Raw genomic sequence first — 19,806 nt, forward strand, 5'->3', positions numbered from 1 at the left:
CTCTGTTGCATCACTGCCTCTGGTTCCCCTCCTACCGTCCATGTTCTCATGCTCTGTCACTGGTTCCCCTTCCTCTGCTCTCCTCCATAGGTGGGTGAGCTCAGAATCAGTCCTTGGGCCTCTGATTTCACATGGTCCAGCTCCCTGGGTGATCACCATCCCCTAACACCCAGGGACGAGGCACTCCTCACCCCCCTCTCTAGTTTAAACTGCCCACCTGAAGTGCGTGTCACGTAGAGCCCTGTGACTGGGACTGGCCCTGTCCTCCCTGCCCCTGCCCCTTGCGTTTATTCTCATCAAGTTAGAAATCTGTCACTATTCCTCAAATTCCCCTCCCTCTCGCTCCTCCTCACCCATCCCACTTCCACCATCCTCTGGAATCAGTAGCAAGTTCAGCTGAGTCTCTCGTGCATCTTCTTCACTTGGTTCTGCCCCATTGGCTTGGCTCAGACCCTCACGCTAGCACTTCCAGCCAGCTGCCCCGGGGAGGTTTCTACAACACCTTCGGACCACGGCACCCCTCGCACTTAAAACCTTTCAGGTTCCCAGTTGCCTGGGCTGAAGTCCAAGCTCCTTAGCCCTACACCTCCTGTAGCCCTCAGTCACCTCCCCCAGGCTCATTTGTGATAAGAGCAAGCCTTCTGGAGTGATCACTACGTGGCAGGCTCTGTGCTGAGCACCTGACACACATCATGAGGGGTGGCATAATGCTGTGCTTAGTGGCCTGACTGTCACCACCCCCCAATAGTTATATGCTCTTGGGCAAGTTTCTTAACCTCTTCAAGCCTCAATTCTCTCATCTACAAAATTGGCATAATATCTTCCTTGTAGGCTGTTATGAAGATTAAACGAGTTTAGTAAGTGAAGCATGTCAGACAGCGCCTGGCACTTAGTAAGCATCGAGGGTGTCCATTACCACGATCATCCTGTTAGCCCTGACGTCAGTTCCCTGAGGTAGGGACTATCGTTATGCCCCCGCTGTAGGTGAGAATGATGAGCCACAGTGAAGGTGCATTACCAGGTCACACAGCTTGTAAATGGCAGACCCAGGACCCCAGGAGCCTCAGGGGCCCTGCCTGTGGCTTCCTCCACACCCCCAGGCTGGACCCACCTCCATGGAACTCTGGCCCCCAGCCCTGTCAGTGATTCCTTCATTTCTGCTCCTCACTGGGAACAGCTCCCTAAGGACCAACGTGTCTTGCACATTTGGTTTTCCAGCCCGTAGCGCAGTGCCTGACGTGGGGGTGCTCAGGAAACATGGAAGGAAGGTCTAATCAGTTGAGAGAGCCCATGGATTCCACCTGGGACCCCCAGCTTCGTTGTCTGCAGCCACCCCTCCTCCCCTTTCTCGCTCCTCCATCCCTGTGGAAACCCTCAGTCCCTGGAGGGGGGCATTTGCTCCAGCTTCCTCCCTGACTTCCAGCTGCCCCCTCCCTCTAGGCTGGCCTAGGCACTTTCACTAGGTTTGGGTCATTCTAATCCCCCACTCAAAAACCTGGGGGGTCCCTATCACACGAAGGAGGAAGTTCACTTTCCCTGGTCTGGCATCCAGAGCTGTCTCCCGCTCCTGCTCCCTGGAAAGCCTCCCTGCCCTCAGGCACCTGTCAGAGTCCCCCATCTTCCAAGGATGTTTCCAACATCAGCCCCTTGCTGGATGCCCGCCTCTCCTGAACGCCCACCTCACACTGGAACCTGCCTAGAGGCGCTGATCCGTTTTGCTTCCCACTGTAGTTTTTGGCAGGGTCTGAGGCTCCCTTGCTCTCGTATTGCCCATGGAGCTTGGCACACACCTTGGCCTCGGTCAATATACATAGGGCGAATGCGTTCTGATCCAGATGGGAACCTCCTCATAGTATCGGGCTGAGAGAAGAGACTGTCTGCCCGCTGGAATCTCACAGGCAGCCTGCTGGCGTGGTGAGCACTGTACCAAGAGGCAGTGATTCTTGGCCCTTTCTGCCTATGTGACCCTAGGAACGTAATGTCACTTGGCTTCACTAGACTCCATCTGTTGAATGGATCAGAGGCAGAGGTTGGACCTGCGTGGCCTGAGGCCTATTTCAGCCTTGAGCTAGGATTCCAAGGTTCGCTATGTCTTTGGAATAACAGGTGACCTTAGGCCTGATCCCTCAGGCCCTGGGCTGACAGGCCTGTGGCTGCCTCTCCCAGAAGGACCTCAGCAGATGAGGGTGCCTGGAGAGGCCATCTGGTCCAGGCTGCTGGACACACTTGGCCCCTTTGAAAAGGATAGTAATCTCCCCTGCTCTCAAATAAAAGCTTCAGCAGACAGGTCTCTAGAACGTCCTTAGGTAACCCTTCTCTCACAAACCCCAAAACCTAAAACAAAACAAGACACCGAGGCCAGCCTCTTACGCGCAGCCTCTCAGCTGGCCGGGCCCCCAGCCCACTGATGTGATACGCCTCACCTCGGCAAGGGCCCTCCCTCCCCCCAACATTGATCTGTCCACTAGGAGCACCCATGTCGTTGGGCAGGTGAGATGTGCATACTCAGAGCAAAGCTGAGCACACCGGGGCTATCATGGGCCATAGCACATGGTTAAAAGCAGGGACTGTTGCTGAACTGCTTTTGTTTGAAGCTTGGCTTTGCTGCTTTCGAACAGTGTGCCCCCAGGTGAGTTACTAAACCTCTCTGTGCCTCTGTTTCCTCATCTGTAAAATGAGGATAAGTGCAGGATTTATGTCAGAGGATGGTTGTAAAGATGCTGTGAGTTAACATGTGTAAAGCCCTTGGAGCAAGGCTGAGCTCATGGTAATCTCAGGATAGGATTTGGGTAGGCAGAGAAGGGAGAGGAGGACATTGGGGGAGGGGTGATGATGGCCTAAGCAAGGCAGGAGTGGCAGGACTACTCATGGTCTGTGGGGATGATGAGGGCTCAGCCAGATGCTGGGTTGATCCTCCCAAGGAGTCCAGACAGTGCTGCGTCCTGGCTTCTTGCTCACAGCTGCTTCTCCTTCCCCAGGCTCAGCCATCGCCTACTCTGCCTATACGTTCCCCGACGCGCTGGTGCGCACCACCTTCCACGACTACTACGTGACCCTGGCTGTGCTGAACACCATCATCAGCACCGGCCTCTCCTGCTACTCCAGGTACCTGGCTGCTCTGTCCCAGGTGGCACGGGGAGGGGGCCGAGCTTGTAGCCCTATGGACTCTTGGAGGGGACAGCGGATGAGGCGGGCTCAGCGGAAAGGGCGTTTGGGGGCCTGGGACTCAGTTCCAGATGGACTTCCTGTGGCCGGGCAGGACCAGCTTCACGGGCACACAGCCTCTGCAGTCGCTCGGGGCCCTGCCATCAGGAGGGCTGCACACTTGGTTTAATGCTCTGCTGTTGCTGTCTTGAAATTCTTAATGATTTTTGAACAAGGGGGTCCCATACTTTCATTTTGCACTGGGCCCTACAAATTATGTAGCTGGTCCTGTTGCTGGACAAGTCACTTATCCTCCTTGAACCTCAGTTTGCTTATGTATAAAATGGGTCCAACACATCTACCTTGTGAGATGGATGTGAGGATTACAGGTAACGTACACAGAACACCTGGCACGTAGCTGGCCCTGAGCAGGTGCCCCATAAGTGAGCAGTCTGCTCCAGTGACTGAGTGGGCCCGCCTCTAGATGTATGTGATGAGTGACAGAGGATATTCAGATGTCTGACACATCCCCAGGGGAAGCCCCATGGCCATGAGTCACACTGGCTCTAACTCCATTTTTTTTTTCCTTTTCACTCAAGAAAGCTCATTGGAGTGTTGGTGCAAGAGACATTGTTTTAAGGATAACTACTCTGGTTTAATCAGCTCTTTGTAAAAGTGAACTGCCCAAACGCTCCAGTTCCCTAAATTACTTAGGAAACCTCTCACATGGTGGTGTCAGGGCGACAGCCCGGTCTAGATGGTGCCAGGACGCTGGGTGCGTCCTGGGCTGGGGCCTTCAGTGGGTTAGGAAAAGCACCAAGGCAGCCTGGCAGGTCACACCTGACCTTCCATCCCCCCGCCTGCAATTCCTGTGAGCCAGTTTGCCGTCTCCCTATTAGACAGCAGCAGGCCTCGAAGAATTATTATTACCTGCAGCCGTCCAGCCTCCCCTTCCCAGGAGAGGGAGAGGTATGCTTCTGTAACTTCTCTGCAGTGATTTTGGGTCCAGCTTTCTTTGGGTAACACTTAGGTTTTGTGGGATCAAGAGATAGGCAAGTTTCACAAACTTGACAAACTGGTTTTCTTTAGAAATAAAAAAAATAGATTCTTAAACAGCATCAGGAACACCTGCCCCAGCTTGCCCTCCACTTATCTGTCTGGAGACAGGTTGGAAGCGTGGAGTTGCTTTGCGTGGGAGTGAGTCTCATTTCTGGGCACAGTCTCAACTCTTGGTTTTGTGCTGCTTCATCCCATGGAAAGGCCTGGGGGTGGGAATGGGGGGTAAACTCTCTCTTCTCTCTTCCTGGACATCACAGAGCTCCCCTAAAGCTGTGAGGAGATAGGGTCTGCCCAGAGGGGTAGAAAACAGAATCAGATCTCCCCATTTCCTCAAGGACTCTGGTGATTAAAAGCTCTTTCTGAAGCGCAGCCTCCGTGCCAGGCCAGAGCTGTGAGGGCTGCACAGAGGATGGGGAGGGGAAGAGATGGGGTCTCTGCTTGGGTGAGACAAGGCATAACACACATAGGAAAGTAACAATGATGCTAAAAAACAGCCCTAGAGAGATGATGCATGCCCCGCGGGCACAGTGCTTGGATGTGTGGGCTCACAGAGGGGCCTGGTCCTCTGTGACACACCTGGATCTGGTCCTTGGACAGTCATTGTCCTGTATGGTTAGCTCCTGCAGGGCCGTGTAGCTCTGATATTTGGAAGTTAAGATCAGAGGAAGGTGAGCACTGTGGGCTGAGGGCCAGGGAAGTCTTCATGGGTGTGGAAGAAAAGGTCCCAGAGTTCATGATCTAGGATTGCTTCATCATGAGCTCCTGGTACAAATTCTTGGAACATTTGCTGCCTCTTTTTTTTTTAAGCTTCGTGAATCACCTCTAAGCCACCAGGGTAGATTGTTTTCTTCTAGCCAGGTGTCCTCCCTGATTGTTCAGATACAATGGATGGGTCTTTGGATATGGCATGCCTGTTACCTTTGGACAAACTTGTATGGCAGGGCAGGTCGGCCAGGAATCTCTTAAATGCCCATGTCTGGGGGCCTCTCTTTTATCAATGAAATGGATTATTTCTGTTTATTTATAGGACACATCTGTGGCTATTCCACATCCATCCATCCACCCATCCATCCATCCATCTCTCCATCCATCCCTCGACCCATCCATCCATCCACCCATCCACCCACCCACTCACCAATCCATCCATCCGTCCGTCCGTCTATCCGTCCATCCATCCATTCACCTACCCAAATATCTATCCATCCATTTATTCATCCATCACCACCCATCCATTTATCCATCCACCTACCCAACCATCCATCTGTCCATCCAACCAACCGCTCAACTTTGCTTAAATGCCTACCACGCTCTAGGCATCATGTTAAGATCTGGGAACACCAGGAGGAGTGAGGCACAGTCCTTGCCCTCAGAGTGCAGTCAGAGAGGCAGACTGCAGACCCCCAAAAAGCCCAGATGGAGTCATCGTTTCCTCTAAAGGCCGGGAGAAATGGCCCTCAGAGTGTGTGTAGCGTTACAGAATGTAACATTAACAAATAATGGCAATACAATATGACACCTGCTTGGATACACAGGGTGCTGAGAAGTGGCATTAGGGAGTATTGAGGGAGGTTGAATACTTTAGCTGGAGAGGAGGGAAGGGCCTTGTGGGCAGAGCGAACAGCCCGGTCAAGGGTGAAGGGGCCGGAGAGGATGGGACCGCATTGGGAGACAGCAAGGAGCTTCTGAGCTGCCAGAGCCGGCAAGGCTGCAAGTGCCTAGAGAGGGGCCCCAAAGGCGGGACCGCCTGTGCCCACTGAGGACTGGCCCTGTCTCAGGAAGGACAGTAATCTTCCTGGGAAGACAATTCCGTGGACTTGAGGGGCTTCCAGGCATGTTAGCAGCCGCTGAAGTGCGGCAGGGGGAGGCAGTGCTGGAACAGAAAGGGCGAAAGGGGGCGAACGCCATGTTCTCGGAGCCAGAGGGAGAGTGGGATGTCCCATTCCTGGGGCCTGTCTGCTTTCCTTCTCACGGGGCCTCTTTCCACGCTGGTGGCGTCCCTGCTCTTGCAAGGCCTGTCCTGTTTGTTTGCGTCTCCTGCCTCCGTGTTCAGTCTCTGAGGAGGGAGAAGGATGACTCATGTGCAGGGAGAGACTCGGGCCCTGATTAACTTCAGGAGAAGCAGGTGGAGAGGAGGGCAAGGGCCATCTGGAGGCCTGGATTTCACAGACTTGCTGTGTGGCCTCGGGCCAGTCTCAGCCCCCTCTGGGCTTCGGTGTCCACTCCTTAAGCAAGGGCATCTGAGAAGAGGTCTTCTGGGTTCCTTCTGGTTGGGGCATTCTACAGTGCCAGTGCTTCCGTGTCTTTTCCAAGATTCCTCTTCTTGCCTCCTTCCTCCCCCACGCCCACCCCTGCGTCTCCCTCCCGCTCCGTCAGTCCGTGGTATGGCCAAGAGAGAACCACCTTCTCCTTCCCTGAGCCCAGAAGGAGACCATGAACCTCAGTAGTAGTTTTTAGTTATTGACGTGCTTACCGGAACATCATGGTCTAAATGGCACTCATTACATTACATCTCATGTCCTTAAGGTAAATCTCCACATAGAGAACCATGGACTCCCTTAACTGAGTTTTAGTCCTTAGTATCATGGAATTTAGTTCAAGTGAACATGTTCCAGAAAACTGCTTTCTTGTCTAGAGCATTTGAGAGGGGAACTGAGAGAATGTGTGACCTCTGTGGCTCTAGGAGCAGGTGGGGGTGATGAAGACCTGGCCTGCCATGCCTGCCGAGCACCCACACGCCCAGGAAGGCGTCCTCGCTCGCCAGGAACGTTAGTTACATAGTGTTTGCTGCACATCACAAGTCACTGTAGGTACTTTCTTGTTCATCCATCCAAAGCATCCAACCGTTGTTTTTTTGACAAATATTTACTCAGTGAAATGCCTTTTGGTTGGTGCTGAGGGAGAGAGATGAATTCTCATCCCTGGTGGAAAGTGAACTGCTCCCTGAGAGCCAGAGCGGCATGGAGCAGCCTGGAAGGGGGTTTGGAGACAGGAGGCTCAGCAGACACTGGTTCTCAGACACATCTGGAGGTCAGAGGGCTCAGCCAGATGACAAAGTACCGCTAGGGTCAGGGCCAGCATACGGAAATGTCCATCTTCCTGCCATGTCACCCATACAACAAAATAGCCATAACCACCCCCCTCACACACAGACCTCTGCAATAGAATGATGTTTCCAAAGGCCTGCTAGTTTCAAGCACTAGTTCCAGAATTCACTTGCAAATCCTTCCAGCTTTGTTGCAGTAAGATTTATCAGGTTTTAGAATAGACTGGTATTCCATCAACCCTCTCTTGATGGAAGCTTGTCCCAAAATCCAGTCTTTCCTGCCACCCTGGTTCTAGGCAGAGGAGGCCTGACTCCCTGTAAACTGGCCCCTCAACCCTGGGGGCAGGGACTGCCATCCCAGGCTTGGAGACTTTTAGGCGTGGGGTGCTGTGGAGGATTCTGTGACTCTCGCCCCTCCAGCTCGTAATCTCTGGCTGTGGCGACACCGTGTGGCCTGATCTGGAATTGCACCTTGGTAGTGGGAGGCTCCTCTATGTGGCTGCGGGCCCTTCTGCCTTTAATTCTCTGTTGCTATCTCTTTTCTCTTCTGCTTTTTCTCCTTTTTTCCCCTGTAGACTCGGCTTGGCAGCTGGAGAGGCTGGTTCGTTTGCCCCTGGGGAAGCGCTTTATCAGGCCGGGGGAAATGTTGTCTCAAGTCGCAGGAGGTCCATGCTTTGGGGGATGGCCCTCGCCAGCCAGAGCCGGCTTTCTTCCTGTGTAAGTGGCCGCAGCAAGGGCACGCTTTAACAGCGAGCATCTATTAGCCCAGAAGTGGTAGGCGGTGGCAGCGACCGGGGAAGGAGGGAGCGGGCTTCCCGTGTTGGACAGGGTCTGCCAGGGGAGACTGAGAAGGCTGTTGAGACGGGCCTGTTCTTGGGGTTCTGTTTCCCGCCTGGGGCAGAGAGGGTGCAGGTAAGGACAGAGGCTGGGTAGTGATCTGAGGCCACGCAGTGGTGGGGGTGTGAACCTTGGGAGCCAGACAGCCCTGGGTTTCAATCCCAGCTTTGCCTCTTATTAGACAGGTCCCCTGGAACCGTCTGTACCCTCCTATTCCTATTTTCTGGTACCACATAGCTACAAGATGGGGAGGGGGAGAGAACAGATCCCCACAACACACAGTTTTTTAAAAGCTGCCATTTAGTGAGTGTTGCTCTGTGCTGCACAGTTGTAAGCACCTTGTATCATTTCATCAAATCCCTGCAACAAGCCTGTGAGGGGCGATGGTTGTTGTCCCTGTGTTACACCCCAGGAGTCTGAGGAGCACAGAGTTTATGTAACCTGCTGGGGTCACATGATCACGAAGGGCAGAGAAAGGATTCGAACCCAGAGTGTCCAGGTCAAACACTGCATGCAAAATCAAGGCACTGGACACTGCACCTGGCCTGGGGGTTGTGGTTTTCTCCAAGGCTGCGGTTCTTGTTTGGGGGGGTGATGATTTGAGGTCCCTTATTTCTCTTTCTCCTCCTTGAGCTTTTCTTCCTTCTCTACCCGATGCCCGCCGTGTGCTTCTCTGATTTACAGGCAGGGTCAGGAAAGAAGGAGAGACATGCTGGTGAACTTGAGTGAAGTGGGGGCTTGTCTTGGTGGCCAGGAGGCTTCTCGGGGCCCACAATGGCCACCTCTTACCCCGGAACAGAGATCCCCATGCTCGGCTGCCCTGAGGACTAGGCAGAACACACCTGCCAGAGGACGCTTCTGAGCTGGGTGTGGGGGATCCAGACCTGAGCAGACCTAACTCCTGCCCTTGAGGAGGGCTCCCCAACTGCCTGGGAGGCGGATGTGGGAGTCTCTGCCATGTCGCATGCCCAAGAATACGGGCAGCAGTGGGGTGTGTAGTCAGCTGACTACACTGGACAGCCTTGCCAGGGGAAATGGGCCTGGGCTGGGGGGCAGCAGACCATGTTGTGGGTAGAGAGAGGAGGTCTGCGGGCTGGGACAGGGGGTCTGGGAAGCAGAGGTGGGGAGCAGCAATGGGACACAGAACTGTCCCTTCCAGAGAGCGTGATGAAGGACAACTGTGGGGAAGACTGAGGGCTGAGTGCCTCCATTGTCCTCCAGACCACATTAGAGCATCCATCCCAGCAGCCTCAGCACCCCGGCTCTGCAACGCCCCCATGCGGGGGCCTCTGGCCTTGCCCTGCAGCCTGTGAGCACCAAGGGGGGACCCAGCCCTTCACAACACTCTGCGATATTGAAGTGGGTACCTGCCCTGCACCTGACCTTGGCGGACCAGCCTGGGCATCAGCACTCCCTCACCTGGGCCCCAGTTCAGGGCTGTGGTTTGGTGTGGAGATTCTCCCTGCCCCTCCCGTGTCCTCCCTGCCATCGGTGCTGCCCCGCTCCCCATACCCTCAGCTGCTGCTGCCTCCCCATGCTGGGCCCAGCCCAGCTGAGGCCCCATCATGTTCTGTCCCGGACGACCTGCCTGACTTTGACAGTCAGACCACTCGTTTTGATGTTGGCTTCATCTATCTTTGGGTTGGAGGCAGCTGGGGGTGGTGATGGAGGAAAGAAGCAAAGACCACGTTTAGTCAGTTTCCCTGGGGCAGTATCCCTGTGTGTGGTATTAAATATTCTGGAGAGCTCTCAAAGTGATTAAACACCTGAGTGAACCCAGGCCTTCTGCACAGTGATCACCCAGGCGGCTCTGACTACTAAGACATCTCAACCTTTACAGATGCGCTCGCCCAGGAGCCTGTGCCCCTGCGGCCGCCTGTGCCCCACACGTCCCCTGTCCTGGTGGCTCCTGGACTCCAAAGGCTCTTGGGCAGTTGGATAAGTGGGCCCTTGAAGGGCTTCTTCGGCCCATGCTCCTCCTGGCCTCATATGGAAACCTCTGCTCATCATGGTGCGGTGCCAGGAGATGGTTTCCCCTGAGATCTTTTCACGTCTGGGGTTGGCTCCCTGCCATTGGGGTGGCAGAAATGGAAAAGGCTGGTGGAGAAGCTGCTGCCACAGGAGGAGGTTGTGCAGCAACGCTTGCCTCCTGCTGACTGCTTGCTCTGGGCTATTTTTAGTGTGTGTGTGTCTGTGTGTGTGCGCGTGTGATTTACTGAAACTCTTTTCATTCCCATCTCTCCCTCCTCCCTTCCCCAATTCAGGTTTCTTGAAGTCCAGAAGCCCAGGCTCTATAAGATGCTTCGCGTCCTCGCCTTTGCCTATCCCTATATCTGGGACTCCGTCCCCATCTTCTACAGGGTAAGGGCCCGGTTCCTCTGCTTGTTGGCAACGTCAGGGAATCATTTGTTTCCTGAGCTCCTGGGGGTCAGCACCACGCTGGTCACTGTAGGACACGTGGGAGTTGAGACCACGTGCTCCCTTACTGGCACTCGCAGAGTAGTGAGGAGACGGCATGAACACAGAGGTCCTGACAAACCGTAGGAGATGCTCCAGTGGCCAGCACTGACTGGGGGCTCAGGAGCAATCAGGGAGGGCTGCAGGGAAGCAGCCTGGGGTTTAGTAGAGTGACCAGGAGAGCTGGCTCTGGAGGCAAATCTCTAATACTTACTTGCTGCAAGCCTTTGGGCAAGTTATCTACCATCTCTATGCTTTGCTTTCTCTCATCTGTAAAATGGGCATGGTAATAACACCTCCTTTCATCAGGTTGTGGGGAGGATTACCTGAGATAACATGTAAAGTGCTGGCTGGTGCCGAGAGTCCAATAAATGCATTATTATATATTATCATCAATTAACGGATTATTAGTAGTGAAGGAAAAAGCATGAATGACGGTCTTAAAGGAGAGATTGGAGTTAGATGGAGAACACAAAGGAAGAGGGTGTAGATGAGAAGACAGGAAGGGGGAAAGTCCATGTACTCTCAAATCAGATGGACCTGAGTTCAAATCCCAGTCCCACTGCTCACTGGCTATGTGACCTTAGGCAATGCATATAACTTCTCTGAGCCTCAGTTTCCTCATCTGTAAATGAGGCTAACATAACCTCCTTCACAGGGGGGTAAAGGGGATTAATGAAATCAACAGATCAATGCCTGGCACATGGCTCCACCAGCTGGGGCATTGAGCACGTGCTCTGTGCTCCACCTATGTGGTCCTGGGGGAGACCCAGAGATGGGTCTTCCCCGACTCCTTCCTCAAGGACACAGACCACGCACAGGAAACCAGAACAGAGAGAATAAGCCGGTCCGATGTGCTACCAAATCATGCAGCACAGATTCTGCATTATTACGAGTGCTGTGTGCTCCTGATGCCTGGCTGCATCAGCCATTGGGCAGTGCCAGGGGGCGGGGCGGTCTTATCCTAAATGGAGATGTTGATGAGCACACAGGTTCTGGAATCAGCCTGCTGGGATCCAGATCCTGACTTCACTACTAATTAGTGGTTTGCATTCACCATCCTGCCCAGCTTCCTCATCTGCAAAATGGGGGCAGTAGAGTCTGCCTTATGACAGTTGTTGAGGCTCCGACAAATGATGCAATAAAGACCTGGCCTAGTGCCCTTGGTAAGTGGTGGCTGCTGGTGTTATTTACAACAATAATACGAAAACTATACTGAACTCCAAAACAGTATAATGGCTGTAATTAATACTTTTCGATGACTCTGAAGGCCTTCCAGGGATTTCTAGGCCTTAAAGCCTTTATTAGGAGCATCAGTTCAGTGGATGTGCTGGTTAGAAGTGAGTTCAAGTGTGAATAGACCACTTTTTTGACCTTTTTTTTTTTTTTGTGAGGAAGATCAGCCCTGAGCTAACATCCGTGCTAATCCTCCCCTTTTTGCTGAGGAAGACCGGCTCTGAGCTAACATCTATTGCCAATCCTCCTCCTTTTTTTTTTTCCCCAAAGCCCCAGTAGATAGTTGTATGTCATAGTTGCACATCCTTCTAGTTGCTGTATGTGGGACGCGGCCTCAGCATGACCGGAGAAGCGGTGCATCGGTGCACGTCCGGGATGGAACCCAGGCTGCCAGTAGCGGAGCGCAGGCACTTAACCGCTAAGCCACGAGGCTGGCCCAGAATAGACCACTTTTTACTAAACTCATAGTTACTCCCAGAAGAAAGCATAGCAATATATCTAATAGGGTTTTTCTTTCCTCTTCTCTTCTTTTGTTTTCCTTTCTTTCTTTCTGTCTCTTTTGTAATTAAATAACCCAAAGACTCTCATTAGCGTGTGGAGGATTAAAATACAGTTGCCTTGGGTCTCAGTTGATCCCACTCAGAATAGAAATTCTGCTCACACAGTTCCTGAGAGTTCTGTTTTCTAGCTTCAGGTCTGAGGAGGTGAGGGCCTGGCCTGCGGAGGCCGCACGCCTGTGCAGAGATATCTGCCGGTGATGAGAAGGAAGAGGCTCCTCCTCAAGACCTGATGTTTCTTTAAATACCCGCAGCTATTCCTGTTCCCGGGGGAGAGCGCACAGAATGCAGCGACCTTGTACCACCAGAAGCACACGGCCATAACCCTCCTGGCCTCTTTCTTCTACTCTGCGCACCTCCCGGAGCGCCTGGCCCCCGGACGCTTCGACTACGTCGGTGAGTCTGCGGAGGCCCTGCTGCCCTGCCCTCCCTCCTGCCTGCGGAGGGTTCCGTCCCTGACACCAGTGCATGCAGTTGCTAAAGGGAGGCAGGGGCAGGGGGAGAAGCAATTCTTTAGGAAGTTCTCCAGGCACAGGCCAAGGGGAGTGAAATTGTGAGTTGACAGAGGCCAGGATGTACGTAGCTAGTGAATTGTCAGGTAGGTGGGGGAGGATGTAGAGCAGGTAGGTGTGGGATTCTAGAGCATTCCTACGGGGTATGGGGTTAGGGGAGTCCCATTATTATCTAGAATGTCAAATCCCATTATTGGATGAACATTGAGGGCAGCCCTGGAAGAGGAAGAGGAAAGACAGGGTGCAGATGAGGCTACCAGATGGCAGGGGGCTGTGTAGAGGAGGGGAACTTGTCTGTCTTTGTCTTGCTCAGGTGGATGCGATGGGGCAGGGAATCATGGTAGAGAAGTGGTGCTCAGGTATGGTCCCCGGACCAGCAGTACCAGCATCATCCGGGAAGGTGCAGATTCTCGGGCCCCACCCCAGACGTCCTGAACCAGAAACTTGGTGGGTAGGGCCCAGCACTCACTCAGAGGCCGTGTGATTCTCCAGGTGAGCCGGAGCTCACTACAGTTAGAGAAGTGGCTCAGAGGAGAGGAGGTGTCAGAGCCACAGGCGTTTACACCTGCTGGGAAGTTCCCTCCCTCTCTGTCGAGGAAAGTGGGGCGGGTGCTGCAGAATGTCTCCTCCACGCTGGCTCTGGGACTGGCTGGAAGAGGGTCCCCTTGCATCATGTCTGGTGAGGCTGATGAGAGCTCCTTAGATAAGCTATCATGGGGGTCCACGGGTCAGTCCTTGTCCCCACATGGTGGGCAGGAACCTTGGTTCCTCCGAAGCCCATTTCGTCCACAGTTTTCCACCTCCTCCCACCTAAGACGTGTGGCCAGATCTGCTTTGTTCGCTCTGATTAGAGTATTGTCTCCCTTACTTATTTGCTCCTGCCAGAAGGGATTACAGCTAGTAAAATGCTTAGAGGGCAGATTTCAAAAAAGGAGGGAGATGAGAGGTCAGGGAATTGGCACCTGCCTACAGGAACTCACCAACCGTGTCCACCTCCCCAGCCCCACCTGGATGAAGTAGGGGTGGCTGTGCATGAAGTCTTGGGGCTGCAGGGAAAATGGCCCTGGACCTTATTTTGCCAACTCCCTGGCTTCTTAATAACATTTTATTCATTCGCCTCTATCCCATCCTCTTGGGCCTAGGGGTACAGAGCAGAAAAACACTCCTATGGGGGGAATTTGCCAGACAGCAGTTAATGACAGATCTTTATGTTCACAAAGGGTTTGGAAAGTTCTCTGTCCTTAAATAACAGAGTCTCCGGATGTGGGGCTCTCTCTCCAGAGCCAGCCCCAGAGCCCTAGCCCATGTGGGAAGGGCCAGGACCTGCATGGTTAGCCTTGGCCCACAGGAAGCTCCTCCCTGTTCCTGTCAGGCAGGATTGATGAAATCACTCTTCCTGCCTCAGTCACATTTCAGATGCGTCCACTGCTCATGGCTCTTCCCATCTTACCTCATCCCCTAATGGAGACAGGTTTGAGCCTCAGTTGGTGAGCCCAGCTGTCACTTCTCTCTGCTTGGCCCTGTGCCCTTGGAGAGCACAGCTCTCTGCTGGATAAGGAACCACTGTGCTGCATCAGACACAGATTTGGAAGTCATACACAGCCCATTAGTGTAGCTTGAGTGAGGCAGGGGTGGCACCTCCAGGCACACCTTCCTGGGGGACGGAGACTGGGGCACTGGCGGGCGGCTCCCTGCTGTAGGATCTCATCAGCCACCCACTTGAGAAGGCTCAACTCTCCTGCATGTTTATTCCTAACTCTGCTCCTGTTGAGTAGTGCAGGTGACCAGGCTGGTTCCTTCCTGGGACATATTTGTTAAATACTTACTCTGGGACAAGTCCTGGGGGTATGACTCCAAACTCTTTTTTTTTTTTTTGTACTGAAAGAGTATCCATATTTAACTCTCATGTTGTATTAGTTTGCTGGGGCTGCCACAACAAAGAACCACAGACTGAGTGGCTTAAACAACAGAAATTTATTTTCTCACAATTTTGGAGGTTAGAAAGTCTGAGATCAAGATGTCAGCAGGGTTGGTTTCTTCTGAGTCTTCTCTCCTTGGCTGGCAGATGGCCCTCTTTTCCATCTCTCTTCACATGGTCTTCCCTCTGTGTACCTGCATGTCAGTGTCTAATCTCCTCTTTTTATAAGGACACCAATCATAGTGGGCCCCACCCTAGTGACCTCATATTAACTTGTCTCGTCAAGACCCTCTCTCCAAACATGGTCACATTCTGAGGTCCTGGGGGTTAGGACTTCAACAACATATGAATTTCGGAGAGGGAGACACAATTCAGCCCATGACCCATGTGGTCTTCTCATCTCACTCCTGGTTTTTGAGGGTTGTCCCCCAAAGCAGTCCCCAGCCCTGGGCAACGGACTTCTTTTGTCACCAACCACCAAATCCGCATGTCCCTGCCCACTCCCACCACCCACTTCTGGGCTCCCACCCTCTGTGGAGGCATACCAGGTGAGCTGGGGTCCTGCAGGTCATGGGGGAGGAAGAGCTCCTGGTCATCTCTGGGATTGACCACTAGGAGGGAGAGGACCACCTTGTAAGTGGCCAACAGAAAATGTAGCTGGCTTCTCCTTTGGCACTGAAGTCAGAATCTGAGCGGATGAGCCTGCCTCTCAAGAGATGACCTTTGCCAGAACATGAGGCCCAACTTTTTCATGTGAAAAACAGGACTGGTGGACAAGTTGTTTCAAAAATGGATTTGGTTTGCTCTGATAGCCTTTGTATTTTTCTCACATTACATTTTAAAAATAAATTTATTGAAGCATATTTTACATATCACATAATTCCCTAATTTCAAGTATACAATTCAATAGTATTGTTAATAAATTTACCACATTGTACAGCCATCACTACAAATGAGTTTTAGAACATTTTCATCAGCCAGTCAGATCCCTTATGCCCATGAATGTTAATCCCCATTCCCACCTCCTGCCCGAGGCAACCACTAATCTGCTTTCTGTCTCTATGGATTTGCCTTTTCTGGACATTTGATGTCAATGGAATCATACAATATATGGTCTCTTGTGTCTGGCCTCTATCACTCAGCATAATGTTTTTAGCATGCATGCCATGGCATGTATCAATAGTCCATTCCTTTTTATTGCTGAGCTCAGTGGCCTTTTGTGTGTTTGCCATAGGTCACAGTCACCAGCTGTTCCATGTGTGTGTGATCCTGGCCACACACGTGCAGATGGAAGCCATACTTCTGGACAAGACTCTGAGGAAGGAATGGCTCCTGGCCAACTCCAGGCCCCTGTCTTTCCCTCAGATAGCTGGAGCCATACTTCTGTGCCTTGTCTTCAGCCTCAGCAACATAATTTATTTCTCAGCTGCTCTGTATCGGATTCCTGAGCCAGAATTACGTAAAAAAGAAACATGATTCAGATCATAAGCTTTTTGTGCCAGATGTCAACATTAAGCTACAACGTCTGAACCACCTAAGCTGGTGGCATGGTACCTATTTGCAATGGCCTAAAACATTCATAATGATTGGCGTCTTGGCATTTTTGAGTGGGTTCATGTCAATAAGGTATTTAACTGGGGAAATTTCTCTAGATTTGCACTGATTCTGTATGTGTGATTTTCAGAGAGGAACATGGGTTCAATTAAGTCCTCGTTCAGGCAAATTATTAATATTTCATTAAGTTTTAGATTTATTTAAAATAGATTTTTCTATTCTATTTAAACAGTTGGATTAAGCACACTAGCGTTTTAGCTTTACTATTAAACAGTTGGATTAAGCTTTATGAATATGGTTGTAGTATTGCTCTTTGAAAATGGAACTTGCTTCATTTGATGAGTTTCATGTTGCAAAGTCTCTCTGAAGAGCTCCTGAAGTGGGAGGAGTATGAGCTGGAAAGGTCAGTGGGGGGACCTGAGAAAGAAGAAGTTGGGTCTGTGGGAGCCCTGGGGACTGGGAAGGCATTCCAGAAAGAGGAGACCTGGTTTGGGGAGGGGTCTTCTTCCTTTCCTCACCTAGTGAAGAGAATGAATAGAAAGAGAGTCCTCTTTTCCTACAAGTCCATTGTGCTTCAAAGTGTAATTTCCCATGTCATTGTAGATTTGGATTTTCTTAAAAGCCCACAGCCTATGGGTGGCTGTCATAAGTTCTGTTTTGCTCTGTTTTCTTGTTGCCAGTTAGATGCTGCAAAGTATTATGCAGTGTAGGTAAAAGGTGTTACACTGTGGGAGTTGGCTGAGTTAATCCCAGTTGGTTGTGCTCGTCTGTCACCTGTATTTGGGGTACGCTATATTTGGGAATGCCATACATTTGATGTTGCTTTAGCATTTCAAATATGCTGCAAAATGTAGTGTTCATGTGCAGAGGATGCTAAAGACCATGCCAAAGTGTTGGTCAAATGTCGTGATTCTCAAGCTTTACAGTGAATCAGACACACGTGGTGAGCCTATGACAAATGCAGATTCCTGGGGCAGACCAGGAGATTTTGCTTTACTGGTTTAAAATGTAGGTTTCCTAGAGGAGATTTGCACTGGAGCAAGTCCCCAGGCAATTCTAATGCAGAAGGGCCATGGGCCAAACTTGAAGAAATGCTGGTGTCATGAATTCCAGAAGACTCTGGGCCTCTCAGCTTTGTTTTGATTGATCTAATTATCAGCAACTCACCACCTAAGGATGTGTTCCCTGGTTTCTACTCTGCATAGTATTAAAACACTGAGCATTTTCTCATCTGTTGCATTACTAATTAAAGTTCAGTATTTCATTGTGTTTTCAGGGAGTACAGAAATGCTGATGCAAAGCAATTTTTAACAGAGGCATCAACCCCTGATCTGCACTTGCTAATGACTTAGGGGGCCATCCATCACAATGCAGGCTCCTCTTTGCTGACTCAGGAACACTCCCATATCTTAGAATACTGACTTTATGGTTAACTGGCCCTGACATTTGAATGGCCTTGTAAATAGCTCATCATCCAATCCTCTGAGGACAAGTAACAGTTTATATTGGATGAGAGTGGTCAAGAAATATGACTTCATTAGTTTTATTATCTGTTTACTTCCTCTGGGGGAGGTAGACTGATAAAATTATATGGGCTGGTAAATTTTTGGTACGTTAATTGCAAGCTGCATGACAAAATGTTTTTCTGGCAACAGTCTGACATCGTTAGTAGAATTTTACTCCAGCAGGGTCCATGGACTTCCAGTTCATCTTACTGTAACTTCTTTTTTATGGTCAAAAAGGTACAAAGTTTAAAGTCCCTGTTCTAGTAATGCCAAAGACATGAAGGCTTGTAAATTCTCTTGTTCGTGGCGAGTAAAATAATGTTGTTCGTTTAGCTCAGAAATAGTTGAAAGATAATGGGTGATTAATTTGAAGGACTTTTAGATTATTTAATCTTTGGTTATATTGCTTTTTCATCATACTTAATGATGAAAATGAAATGTGAAATCAGCAAAATAAGACCAAGTGTTTCATAATTTTTTTTTTTTTTTTTTTTTGGTGAGGAAGATCGGCCCTGAGCTAACATCTGTGTCCATCTTCCTTCATTTTGTATATGGGATGCCACTAACAGCATGGCTTGATGAGCAGTGTGTAGGTCCGCGCCCGGGATCTGAACCTGCAAACCCTGGACTGCCAAAGTGGACAGTGTGAACTTAACCACTACGCCACTGGGCTGGCCCTATCGTGATGTTTTTATAAGTTTGGTAAACTTAGTCCCATGGTATACTTTTGGACAGTGTTACAAATTAAAACTTTATAACAGTTTGCAGTACACTGGAAGCTTCTAATGTGGAGTGAGAATGGGTTCAAATATATTAATTATCATTATGTATTAAGTCTACCGTGAGCGTAGTTTTGCCTCAGCCATCCCAGAAAATTAAAAAGGTTGGCAGTGCATCAGTGGGAGACCTCACTGGGAAGATGCCTTTTAGGGTAGCGGTTCTACAAAAATTTTTTTTGGTGTCTCAATACACTTTAGAGATGTGCCATACTCCCATTGGTAGCAATTTGCTCACCATGCCACTGTCTCAAAAGGGATTATGTAGAGGGCAGGCACACTGCTAGTGGGATGTCCCTCTTCCCCCTCCCTTTGCTGGAGAAACACGACTCTAAACTTACCAGACATTATGTTGTGATAAAGCGTGAATGGGTTTGAATGAGTCAACTGTATCCCCCTTCGCTCACTGTAGAGTTTCATTTTCCATTGCTCAGTTTTTAGAGTAACTCTCCATCTTCTTTCTAAAGAAATGAATTTGTCATTGTTGATTAGAATTAGAAGTGGGAAGGTTAGAAACCTTTTCAGTGCAAAGTGATTTAAATATTTGGTCTGCTGCAATCTCTGTCCAAGTGTTTACTGTGGAATCCTGCTCATAGGAGAGGTTCTGAGGAAGGCAGAGGGGAATACAATGGTGTTGTCAGATATGTTGCAGAAACCCTTCATTTGGATCTACTGTGTCCCAAATTTGTTTTGACCATGGTACCCTTCTTATCTGAAGCACCTATTAACGCTGTATAACAACACTTTATAACATATTAGTTGACTGCCAGCCTCTGATTTTCTAGTCAACAATCCATTATGGATGAAAAGACAAAGACCCATGTCCAAACTCAGAGATATTCTTCCAACTTACACTAGTGTCTGGTTTTCTTAAACTGTGGGGGAGGAAAAAAGAAATAAAATTTATTTATTATAATAAAGTTGTCCTGTTTCCCACTTGATTTGGTTATGTTTCACCTGCCACACTGCAAACATGTTCATTCATCATGAGAGGGACATTGCTGTATACATGTGCATTCCTCATTCATTCAGTGAATATTGATTTAGTGCCTGGTGTATATAGAACCAACACGGTCCTCAGAAGTGGGGATACAGAAGTGAACAAAAGCCACGCTGTCCCTCCCTCATGGAGCTGGTGTTCTGATCGGTCAGTCAGACAAGATAGATGGATAAATTCAGAGAGTGGTAAGTGCTATAAAGAAAATAAG

The 19,806-nt window shown here is 50.4% G+C and overlaps 1 protein-coding gene and 1 long non-coding RNA gene across 4 annotated transcripts in view; one reads left to right on the top strand and one right to left on the bottom strand.

Annotated features, from left to right (window-relative positions):
* The window catches only part of PAQR5 (progestin and adipoQ receptor family member 5), a 79,828-nt gene that overhangs the window by 56,947 nt on the left and 3,075 nt on the right, over positions 1-19,806 (top strand). For 2 of the 3 annotated variants that reach the window (XM_004421751.3, XM_087428613.1), the window contains exons 5-8: positions 2,979-3,105; positions 10,348-10,444; positions 12,588-12,729; positions 15,998-18,951. In XM_004421751.3, coding sequence (XP_004421808.1) covers positions 2,979-3,105; positions 10,348-10,444; positions 12,588-12,729; positions 15,998-16,239 — 608 coding nt within the window. In that variant the 3' untranslated portion in view covers positions 16,240-18,951. Of the gene's footprint in view, positions 1-2,978; positions 3,106-10,347; positions 10,445-12,587; positions 12,730-15,997; positions 18,952-19,806 lie in introns of those variants that run through there. The other variant, XM_087428612.1, reaches the window with a different exon arrangement.
* Positions 16,079-19,806, bottom strand: part of LOC147917591 (uncharacterized) — a 54,312-nt gene continuing 50,584 nt past the window's right edge. Inside the window, exons 2-3 of the long non-coding RNA XR_015551548.1 lie at positions 18,940-19,059; positions 16,079-16,207 (exon numbers count right to left, since the gene is read on the bottom strand). This is a non-coding gene — a long non-coding RNA (uncharacterized LOC147917591). The remainder of the gene's footprint in view (positions 16,208-18,939; positions 19,060-19,806) is intronic.

Source organism: Ceratotherium simum, chromosome 3 (assembly GCF_057802395.1).
Source record: "Ceratotherium simum simum isolate JZ-2026a chromosome 3, ASM5780239v1, whole genome shotgun sequence".
NCBI lineage: Eukaryota > Metazoa > Chordata > Mammalia > Perissodactyla > Rhinocerotidae > Ceratotherium > Ceratotherium simum.